Source organism: Scyliorhinus canicula, chromosome 28 (genome assembly GCF_902713615.1).
Source record: "Scyliorhinus canicula chromosome 28, sScyCan1.1, whole genome shotgun sequence".
Taxonomy (NCBI): domain Eukaryota; kingdom Metazoa; phylum Chordata; class Chondrichthyes; order Carcharhiniformes; family Scyliorhinidae; genus Scyliorhinus; species Scyliorhinus canicula.
Window position 1 is genome coordinate 17,021,420 of NC_052173.1, and position 12,326 is coordinate 17,033,745.

General features: G+C 44.8%; 1 protein-coding gene across 1 annotated transcript in view; it reads right to left on the reverse strand.

The window, feature by feature from the left end:
• asic1b (acid-sensing (proton-gated) ion channel 1b) overlaps positions 1-11,711 on the reverse strand; it is an 809,000-nt gene extending 797,289 nt beyond the window's left edge. Inside the window, exon 1 of the mRNA XM_038786503.1 lies at positions 11,062-11,711. Within this exon, the coding sequence (XP_038642431.1) occupies positions 11,062-11,619 (558 nt within the window). The 5' untranslated portion in view covers positions 11,620-11,711. The remainder of the gene's footprint in view (positions 1-11,061) is intronic.
• Between the last annotated feature and the right edge of the window lie 615 nt (positions 11,712-12,326).

A 12,326-nucleotide genomic window follows, 5' to 3' on the forward strand; every position in this document is an offset into this window, starting at 1 on the left:
GGACAGTGACCCAGAGCCGGGATCGAACCTGGGACCTCAGCGCCGTGAGGCAGCAGGGCTAACCACTACACAACCGTGCCGCCCAAAATATTCCTCTAACTTTCATGAACGTCTTCATCCATTTATTTTAAATGGGTTAAAATCATCGCTAATTAACAGATTGGGCATTGATACTGAAAACGGACAATATAGAAGGACAATATGTCAACACTCCAGATGCCACATGGTATAATACAAACTTCTTTCACACTCAATATTGAAAGCAGAATGTCTACACTTCCTTAACTGTGATGCAGCCTGACCCCATGACTGACCCCAGCATGCAATGTAGGGTAGCAGTTGTAATCGCTTTGTGTTATCTGAAAGGGACACACAGCTCCACTCCAGCAACAGTGCTTTACCTGGTAATCACTCCTGTCCTTCTAGAGCACTAGCCTACCACGAGCAACATCGCAGGAGATATGCTAGATCAATATATATTATACTTTTAGGTGAGTTAATGAACCAACACTTGAGGCTTATTGCTCCATAACGTAAACCAATCTATGTGCATGCAGATTCTGACATTGCTAAACCCGTCGGTTGGATTACTATTTTGTATTCTGCTGATAGCTAGCCAATGCTCCCACTTTATATTCAGATTATGCATCCATTTGCGCAGAATAAAGCGACTGTGTCATAAAGTCAATTACATTATGCATTTGCTTTGCTGTGAATGTGAATGGAGGCCTTTAAAGTTAAAGAGAACAAGCCATCTCCAAATCCCCATGTTATTATAAGTTCGACAGTGACATTTCGGCTTTCATGGATTGCCAAAATGTTACAATTCTAAAAATAGAGGCAAAGATTAGGAGACACAGTTGTATTAAAAAAAAAAATCCCTAGTCTGGTAGTTAAGAGGTAATAACTCATTTAAAATAAATGGGATCATATCGATTGTAAAATGGAATACAGAATTTAACATTGTGGTAGATTTGAAGCCGTAGTGGCAGATTACTCCCAAATGGTGAGAAATGAGTGCAAATCCCACCAGATATGTGTCGTTCCATGTGCAACTACTGTTAGTGAGAGTGACAGCTACAATCGGGACATTTAACGGCCGACAGGCACTTAACAATCGGTGGCAAAACTTTCTTGTGGCCTTTGGAGAGACACAAAGATCTTTTCAACCCATTGGCAGCCTTTACTAAGGCTAAATGGGGAGAAATGTGGGCACCAATGAAGGGGAAATATATATAGTTTGCTGGAAATTGTCAGGCCAGCCCATTATTCAGCACCCAAACTGCTATTTGAATGCTGCTGAAGTGATGATTGTGAAGACAGTGGTTCCAATTGCTATTGCAGGGCACCATCCCAATAGATTAGCAGTGCAACCCGCACGATTGAGGCCTCAGTTAGCTATTACAGCCACTGGCAGTGCCAGTTGCATGGCGCATATTAGCTGAAGGCATCCTTGCTGCAGTTGGCACAGCTCTACACCCAGCTCCCGGCTGACACAGGACCCGGAAGGCCAGCACCTCACTATTTCCAAGGCCTGCAGATATGATCACTGGCATCTTGGTGTGTGCTGGTCTTTACTCACCTTCCATTGTCCTCTTGCATTATCAGTTAAAGCTTGAAATGCTGTAACTGGGGGATCACTAAAGAACCATCCAATATCAAGGTTAGTAAGGCCTTCATTCGTCACACTGTGTCATTGGGCTTCCACCAGGAGAATTCAGGGCTGGATCTTCAAAGCGGGATTGAGAACCCGACACCCAAATAAACTCTGGGTCCCGACTCCGCGCCTCAACTGCATCACCTATTTGGCACAATCTTGGAATGTAAGTGCTTTCATTGGGCAGGAGGCAAGTTCAGCGCCCAATTCGTGGCTCCAAGTACCTCCAGGAGATGGGAGCTGCCTGTATGTTGCCAATGACAAAGGCAGGAGGTAGCCATGTTGGGGACTGCTGTTCCCTCGCTGGATTGTACAGGCAGCTCATCAGAGGGGCAGGGACTTAAGTGATGAATAATGAGGACAACCAGGTCAAACTAAGGTGGTTCACATTTTCAGGTGCAGATGACCCAAGGGCCCAATAAACCATCAGAAGAAGAACCTTTAGTTGGCCTTGTGATAAACCTGACGTCTGTGCACTAATGTGCACCAGGCTGTTCAAGTGCGCCAGAATCAGCTTGGAAAATTGCATTCCACAATGTATTTGTGGCATTAATAGAGCCGGGTGGGAGTGAGCTTAGGAGTTGAGTCACAGGTCAACCTCATTGAATGACACAACAGTCACAGCAGACTGAACGGCCTCCTCCTGTTCCAATGGAGGATGCAGCTCCGGAACATTTTGTTCCAAGACTAATACAAATGTTGCAGCAGCGGGGGAGGTAGATTGAAGATCTCACCAAAGGACAAACGTGAATGCCCATTAGACATGGGCGACCAGATCACTCGGCACCCTGCATGTACGGCCGTGTGGCAAGAGAGTATATTTCCCCACCCCCCCATCCTCGCCAATTAGTAACAGCTATCTAAAATTGAAGCTCTATACAACGCTTCATGTTCAGCTTGAATGCTCAGGTCACTTCAAAGCAAGAACTCGCTAGAAAGCAAATTACAAACTGGCCCCTCGAGCCAAACTTCCACTGATTATAAGGAGCAGAGTACAGCGTGGCAGCAATGGAAGTGTTTCTGAAAGAAACAAAATCATCTGCATACCAGGAGGCATGCCAGCTAACTGCAAAGGATGAACATGACTTGCATGAAGTTCCTTCACCTCTAGATGTTCAACAGATTGCTCCTTAATCTATGTTAATTAGCTCTTCCCTGCCCTTCTGACCCCCCCCCCCCCCAGCACTACTGGAAGAAAGCTTGCAAATATTCTCCTGATAGTGCAGCACTTGAGCATTGTGAAAAGAAAACACACATGCTGTTGAAGTTTTTCATCTTGCACCCATCACGAAAACCAACCAATTTAAGATTATCAGTCAGGCTGGCACCATAGCTCACTTATGCTTGCCAGAAGTTACACATATACATATGCAGTGACCTGTCCTCTGCGGGCAAAAGGAATTTGTCCAGACATTGCTCCTTTTTTGAAGGAACAAAGCACAGCTCCCAGGTACATTCAGCGTGTCTCGACCATTCGGAGCTGACTTGCCAATCAATCAGCAGCCTTTTGTCATGCAGCGTAAACTGTGACTCCCTTTGAAATCTGGCATTCTTGTGTCTGTCCTAAGGAGTGCCAGCTGAAAAGTTTCAACAGAATGTCTCTTTTGTCAGCAAAGCTTGTAAATTGTTAAAACATAGCCATAAAACACTCTGAAGTTGATACCAGGATTACCTCCTCCTGGCTATCATGACATTCAAAACCCACTTTTAACCTTTGGAGTCAAACATTTCTTAAATATGCCATTCACTGTCATAAGATAAGTTATCAACCATTTTGGAACATCCAGTGTGATTTTTCTTCTTGTTGCCTCTTAATGGAATTTGAAATAGTCTGGCATCTACAACCAGTAATTACAGCCTGTAAATCATTTCCAAGTACCTTAAAAAGAGATGTAAGCAACAATTGAAATGGATGAGCAGAAGAAAGCAATCGGGGAGATAGTGAACAGCTCCTGTGATTAAAGGGCAAAAGAAAATGTTTCAAAGGATAATGGAAAGACTTTACAATATTCGCATTTACCCCAAGATACTTTCATACAGAAAGCTGTGAGGTTTTTGTGGAACTTTAAGACAACACACACCACAAGAAGCTGAATTCAAATGAAAACATCAAAAAGAAAACCCTTAGTAATGGGGATGAATAGGGCAGCATGGTGGCGCAGTGGGTTAGCACTGCAGCCTCACGATGCCGAGGACCCAGGTTCGATCCCGGCTCTGGGTCACTGTCCGTGTGGAGTTTGCACATTCTCCCCGTGTTTGCGTGGGTTTCACCCCCACAACCCAAAGATGTGCAGGGTGGATTGGCCACGCTAAATTGCCCCTTAATTGGAGAAAGTGAATTGGGTACTCTAAATTTATTTTTAAAAAGTAATGGGGATAAATCATATGTGGATAATAATTGTTTGCAGATCCTTCCTCTCCATAGAGACAGGAGGTGATATTTAATGAAGGGTGCCAATTGGACTAGGACACAAAAGCAAATGAGTTCCGACTGTCAAGTCATAAATTCTGTCCTCATCTTTATGTAATATTTTTATTCTATACTATTTTTCATTTGTTAGTAGGCGGCATGGTAGCACAGTGGTTAGCACTGTTGCTTCACAACTCCAGGGTCGCAGGTTCGATTCTTGGCTTGGGTCACTGTGTGGAGTCTGCACGTCCTCCCCGTGTCTGCGTGGGTTTCCTCCGGGTGCTCCAGTTTCCTTCCACAAGTCCGGAAAGGTGTGCTTGTTAGGTGGATTGGCCATCCTAAATTGCCCTGTGTCCAAAAGGGTTGGGTCCAAAAGCGCCGGTGCAGACTCGATGGGCCAAATGGCCTCCTTCTGCACTGTACATCCTGTGATTCTGGCATTCGGGGAGCTGGGAAGTAGAGATGATTGGCTGGCTGAGGAACTGGGAGACACAAACCTGAGGCATTGCAGACAAAGCTTTAACAAAGAGCTTGGACAAAGAGTCATCCAGACTTGAAAAGTTAGCTCCCTTCTCTCTCCACAGATGCTGTCAGACCTGATGAGATTGTCCAGAATTTTCTGTTTTTGCTTCAGATTCCAACATTTGCAGCAATTTGCTTTTATTTTGCTACAGCGCCACCACTGATGGGAGGATGCAATTACAGCATGACACAAATATTAAAAGCATTTATCAGGGGACAGGGGAAAGGGTTGACACAAAGTGTGATAAAGGCACGACAACAAGAAGTAAGGTTTTGTAGACAGGGATTGCACACTGACATGGATTTTAAAATGTATTCAACATTCAAGAAAGAAGCAGATTTAAACTGTTTTAGTGCAGCTTTGTTCAAAGCAGAGGCTCAAACTATACAAATAAATGCTTCCTTTGTAAAAACATCAAAGTGTAGCATTTAGCTCCTCAAATGGCCCAATGAGTAAATACTCCGCCCTGCGTGATACTGGCCGTCAAGGTTCCCACTGCGATCATGCTAAATTAACTGGGATGCAATATTTAATCTCTGCACCTCTGCGCTCCAACTCTGGTCACCATCCAACCCTGGCTACCATCCAGGGACCCCTGCTGGAAGGTGCATGTACAGTTCACTGTATCATCAGTGTATTGTTGAATTTTGTGATGACTCCAGGAATAATTTGCCTGGGTCATCCTCTGTGTTTTTCACACATTGACATTTTGCAAATGCTACCACCCAGCTTCTACGGTATTAAATTCAAAGCTGTCTAAAATTTCTCAAGTTGGCAGACAGGATTACAAAGGTGACATGCAGAAAAGAACAAAGTTGATTTGAACACAAAATCGCACTTCTTGCTCAATAACATCGCTGCTTTAATTTAGCCAGGTGGATTCTAGCAAAACCAACTGACAATAACCTGATGAAAGAATCGTGTATGTGCTTTGATAATGTTACCTTTTTTTTGGAGAACACTAGCAACCGATACAGTAAAAGATTGCAAAAGTTGGTTGTTGCCTTTTTAAGTTAATGGTGACTGTTTGGTTGCTAAATTAGAAATATTATGCTTTTAAGGCTACACTGGGTGTGATTCATGTGCAGTAACAATCAATCGCTTGTGATGTACGAACCAATTATGTTAAGCAAGCATTACAACTGTATTCCATCCTTACAGCTTTTTTTTTCAAAAAAAGAGTAAATGACTTCCAGTGTCTCTTTCAGGGAGATTTTGCAAATATATATTTGAAAGTATCTCCTGTTGAATTTACAAGCATCTCAGAATATATCTTCAATCTGGCATGAATATTAGCAAATTGGCTGAAGTTTCTCTATGTGATATTAGCCAGAAAACACTGTACGCCTATGGAATTCCTTTGTCTTCTATTTGTATAGAAATGTTGACCTGTCTATTTTCAAGAGGGGGTTACCTCTGTGAAAAGAGCATGCAGAGAAATTTCATCTGATTTTGCACAGTGCTATTGCACAATGGAATGACATCCCCAGAGGCATTTATTATCTTTAATATAATATAAAACAAGAAACAGCCATCTCACTTTCTCTACACGGCCAGTCTCAGAGTATTTATTATATGCTGGGCTAAGGGAAATGGAAAATTGCAATGAAGAGCGTTCAGAAGGATAAGGGATCTCCCCATACTGCAACAGCACCTCCTGGTGGCAGTGTCTAAGAGCTGCATGACCAGGCCAATCACTGCGGTTTAAGAAAGTCCCTGCAGAGGTAAAATCGCTTGGAGTGGGGGAAAGACATGACAGAAGAAAAATAAAAGTGACATTTCAAAGGCAGTCTTGTTCGTATTAACGTTTCGCCCTAATCCTTACGTGGGATAAAACGGACAGTAGGTGAACATCATTCACTGTTAAAATAGGTTACTTTCCAATCGAAGCCTTCTGTTGGAATAATAGGTCGGATGGAGAATGTTCATCTTCTCCCTAATGATACATATACAGGAGCACAAGTGGGCACCTCCATGATACAATTACCTCAAATACAATCACCTCAAATTTAAAAAGTTTCTGGACTAGAAAGGTATAGATTGCTGAATGGTTTCTTGAAGTGCAGGATGAAAATATTACCATTGAAATTTCACGATGTTGTACAGCTCACCTCCAGCCTGCTGTTAATTACAAAATGTCATTTCCAACAATAACCTATTGCCAGCTGCTGGCTAATTGAAATGAACTGTGTGATTCACTTTTGACAATCTTCAATATCAAGTATATGCCTTTTTTGGAATTACCTGCAGTTGTACACATGCCAACACAGAGCAAGTGCAGCAACTGTAAAGAGACATTCCAACATTCATATTTTCTGGTACTGTTGTGTCCTGTGGGGTATCATTCGAGTACCATGCAATACAGGATATTGAGTGCTCGTTGTGTTATTGTAAGCTGCGCTGGGCTAGGCTCCTCAAATGCATGCAATTAGAATGTGACTCCTTGTAATGGTGCCATTTTATTAAAGCTGCGTTGAGTATATATATATTCCATTTTCACGGCACAGTTTTGCAAAGTTAAGACAAAGCATTCAGAAACAAGATTTGAAACTGACCCCAAGTAATGAATACCAAAGTGGCTCTGGCACCCTCAAACAACTGAATGTGTGTCCCCTTGCTGAAACTCTGAAAAAATCTCTGCCTGGACTTCATAAGGAAACTCTTTAATCCCACATCACAGCCACTCTCTCTTGCCATAACCGCACAAAAGTAAATACGTGATGGGGTCATGGGTGTGGTGAAATAATAATCTTACTCCACAAATAAGATACAGAACAAACAGACTACAAGGCAGCCTAGTCCCCATACTTTATCAAACTCAGAAATAGCGTGCAAATGATTGAGAATTGAATGAACTTGACCTGACAGCAGATCTCTGGACTTTAATACAAAATGAAGAGGGCAGGAGACCTTTTGTTTTTATTCTGTAAATTAAGGAGGCCTGCATTTTGCAACTTATTATAACCATTTGTATACCGAAATGTTCATAGTTGTCCAAATATTTTATTATTCTATACTTTTTGATTGTTTGTGACTATGTTATGAATTATTAGCACTTGTTTTATTTATATCATTGTCACAATTTGGCACTTGCCATTTTTCAATCAACCAATTATCCTTATATTTATAAAGGACATGCATTGCTTATTTAACTTCCCTTGCATGTTTCCAAACAGGTTTTTTTTTATTAAATTGCGCTGTCGACCACCTCCTTTGTTGATAATCAGCAATTCTTCACAGATTCTGCAATTCTTTTTAGTAATTATAACATTGTAAGGCTGCAGTAACGTTTTGCATTTTACTTCAAACCTGCTCATTAAAATAATGAGTTTCTCAAAATGAAATCAAACCAGCCAGATTTACTTCTGAAGGTGATTAGATTTTTTTTCGACTACCGGGATGTGAATGCATTTGATTTCCTTGCTGGCTATTCAGTCCCTCCCCAGTTTCAGTCCTCACCAATGTTATCATCGTCAGTGTGGTTGGGGCTTAATTCCATAGGCTCCAGCAACTCCTTGGTACTCCCCTCAACTTCTCATTATTCATTCATGAGCCCATACCATAAGACCATGAGACAGAGGAGCACATTTAGGCCACTCGTCCCATCGAGTCTGCTCTGCCATTCAATCATGGCTGATATTTTTTCATCACCATTCACCTGCCTTCTCCCCATAACCCCTGATCCCCTTATTAATCAAGAACCTATCTATCTCTGCCTTAAAGACACTCAGTGAATTGGCCTCCACAGCCTTGTGTGGCAAAGAGTTCCACAGATTCAACCCCCTCTGGCTGAAGAAATTCCTCCTCATCACAGTTTTAAAGGATCGTCCCTTTAGTCTGAGATTGTGTCCTCTGGTTCTAGTTTTTCCTACAAGTGGAAACATCCTCTCCACGTCCACTCTATCCAGGCCTCGCAGTATTCTGTAAGTTTCAATAAGATCCCCCCTCATCCTTCTAAACTCCAACAAGTACAGACCCAGAGTCCTCAACCGTTCCTCATACGACAAGCTCTTCATTCCAGGGATCATTCTTGTGAACCTCCTCTGGACCCTTTCCAAGGCCAGCACATCCTTCCTTAGATACAGGGCCCAAAACTGCTCAGAATACTCCAAATGGGGTCTGACCAGAGCCTTATACAGCCTCAGAAGTACATCCCTAAAGGGGACGATGGCAGATTATTTTACAATGGAGTGGTGGGCAGCATCACATCTGAAACCTAGCCTGTTCTCATCTGTTATCCACACGTGTGGGAAATCTGGTCGCTCTTCCCATTCCTTGACCCAGGGGATGCTGAAGCTACTTTCATGGCACCAGTTGAACTCTGCTAACCCAGCAGAAAGCTTGGGCCCAACCTGAAACTTTCCTGATCTGGGTGCAGGCTCCGTTGAAAATCAAACATTCTTCATTAGGCTGAATGGATGATTCTTGACTATCCATCAAACTACCCTTTTTCCACAATCCAATATTCTAAAGACGAGCAAATAAGTGTTCATAGATTTTTTTCTGAGCACATTTTTTTTAACCCTCTACCCCCACCCCCTGAAGTTGCCCATTGGCCCATGGATGAGTTTTTTAAATTTTCTATTGACTCCACAGCAATTCTGCAGAGCTGGTAAACCTATCTCTCAAGAGGCAGAATTTGCAGTAGATGAAGATTTTTTACTTGTGCTCACTGAGAGCTGAGTTGAAAGCAGCCACAACCTGAATTAAGAAGTTGCATCAAGTGTCTATCTGGGATAGATTCTGGGAGGAAACTTGTGGTGATGAAATCACATCCCACCCACAAATACTTCCTGTTGTGACCAGTTACTCCCAATCTGGGCCAACACAAGGAAAATCCAATCTAGTTGTTGAGAGGAATTCAATCTCTTGACAGCCATTCTCAATGATTCTGATGCCAAGCACCCAATAGATAAGTGTACTTGTTTACCTCTGGATACGATATGCATGATCATTGGATAGTGAGAAGCGGTACGACTTCCTCAATTGGGCTTCCCTTAAAGAACGTTGATTGCAATGAGAATTTAAAGATACATTTAAAACCATGGAGAGTTGGACAGCATTAGATGTCCAAAACATCATTATTTGAGGTCAAAGTGGATTGATTCGGTTGATAATTGACTGGAAATATAGACTGCCCAGCATCAGCCACTTCAAAGACACAAAATTGTTTGCATTTTGGATGGGGAAGATGTGAAAGAAAGTGCAGCATTTAATTTAGAGGCGACCTCACTTCATTCATGAATGGAGATGGAACAGATTTACTGGTCTGTGCCCAGCATGTAAAGAGCTCAGAGAAAGCTCACCTGTGACAAGAATGTTTCTAAAGCCCTTCGATTTATTCATAGACCAAAAATGAAATGCGTGGTTCATGTAAACAGGGCTCCTGTCAATCCCCGATTGAGGTCACGTCCAAGTTTGGCGGAAAAGCCGTTTTATAATCGTGATTCACAGCGGAATCGACATATCACCAGTTTGCACACACACACACACAAAACATTATTTTTGTTTGAAACAAAGTAAGGGAGACATCTCAGAGATAGTGTTAACAGATATGTTTCTGCTTGATGCAGGATTGTCACGTACAACTCACTTTAAACATACAACCCTTTCATCTCAGACAGAGGAATGACTGAGGTCTCATTGTGACCACCAAATTTCAGACTTTGAGTTGCAAAGACAAATGATACATCTGAGCACTACAAGGCCCTCCCACAACAGGGAATAATGCAGCATCAAGGATTGTTATACCTTACTTCCACGTTCTAAAAAGAAACGATTCAAGCCAGTGTGCAAGACTGCAATCTGTAACTGGCATCAACCTCATTCGAAATATTTCCACATGTAACTGTTGCTCGGCCCAAGTTTCTTCTGGCACAGACCCCACCTCCCTCAGACAAACCCAGTCTTATCCAGTTCTCCAATTCAACCTCCATGCGACCAGCTCACATATCCAGGGATCTCCCCACCTCACCACCACCACAGACCTCTTTCCTCCCTGGAGCACATGGTAGGACTGGGATTGTCCCAAAAGACTACCAACACATGTCTTAGGCACAGAGGGCAAACAATACCCCCACCCCACCCCCCCATTCGTCAGTCCCTATCTGCAGAGTTCAGACATGGACAGTCAGTATTGTGTTCCATTAGATTGCAACAGAGAATCAGACTGGATAATGCTAATAAAAGGGAGGGGAGTGGGGGGGGGGGGGGAAGAGAGGCTCCTGCCTCTAACTTAACCATTCTGCCCAAATGGGATAGTCAATCAGGAAACACATTCTGGGACCTGGATCTGCAAACACTGACCCCCACCCCCATTCACTCCACCCAGGACCAAAGCAGATCCTCCAAGCATGCATCATTTTGGGACAACTGCAACACAGACACACACACGTCCCAACTGCGAATTGAAGGAGGGAGGGAGAGAGGGGGGGGGGGGGGGGAGTTAGGATTGCCCAGGAAGTTACTCACGACTTTGAAGTGCTGGTGGGTGCACTCTTCTCCTCTGTACTTGCAATCGAGGAGCATGTCGCGCATCTCATGGCCAGCCCGGTCGGAGAACTCCCGCATGTTGAAGGGTTTGGGTTTGAAGTTTCGGAAATTGGCCTTCTCCACCAGGACGTCCAGGACGTGCTTCTCGGCCACGTACGGGTCGGGGATCTCGTAGCGGTTGTTGAGCAGGGCGAGCAGCTCGCCGGCGTGGTACAGGTCGTTCTTGGTGATCTTGCTGAAGCGGAACTCGTTCAGGTTGCAGACGGTGACGGCGGGGAAGGTCAGGTTGTAGGCGGTCACCTCGTCCAGCTTGGTGACATGCGGGTACTCGAAGTAATACTGGATTCGCTGCACGAAGACGTGCACCAGGAAGGAGAGGGAGCCCAGGAAGGCCAGGGTCCACACCATGCGCCTGAACGAGAAGCGCTCGTAGGTGAAGATGTGGCTGATGCCGTGCAGTGTGGAGCTGGTGGCGAAAACCTGCACACTGGAGGGCTGGCCGTTCCCAGCATCTTCACTATCCACCTTCAGATCCATTGGGGCACAGGATAGGGGGGGGGGGGGAGAGCTAGAGAGGGGGGCAAATCTCAGTGGGGGCAACAAAAAAGCAACCAGGGAGGGGATAACATAAGACTAACACAGAGAGAGAGAGAGTGAGCAGGCAAGAGAGAGAGCTGCTTGCAGCCTGCCTGCTCTGTCTGTGTGTGTGTGTGTGTGTGGTGTGTGTATATATAGGATTGGTTCAGCACTGGACAGCTCCCCTATTTTTAAGAGTCTCCTGCTTCAGATGAATGAGACATTCCTTGCGAACATCACTGGGGAGGGGGGAGGGGGCTCACAGCACACATAGATTCCCATTTGCAAGGACTGCAATTATCACCCCCCCCCCTCCCATCCCACTACCACCCCTCCCACCCCACTTCCCCCAGCCCACTTTCCCCACCCCCTCCCATCCCACCCCCCCACCCCACTACCACCCCCTCCCACCCCACTCCCACCCCTCCCCCCTCCCAGCCCACTCCCCCCCTCCCACCCCACTACCACCCCCTCCCACCCCACTTCCCCCCAGCCCACTTTCCCCACCAAACTACCACCCCCTCCCACCCCACTCCCACCCCTCCCCCCTCCCAGCCCACTCCCCCCTCCCACCCCACTACCACCCCCTCCCCCCCACTTCCCCCCAGCCCACTTTCCCCACCCCCTCCCATCCCTCCCCCCCTCCCAGCCCACTCCCCCCTCCCACC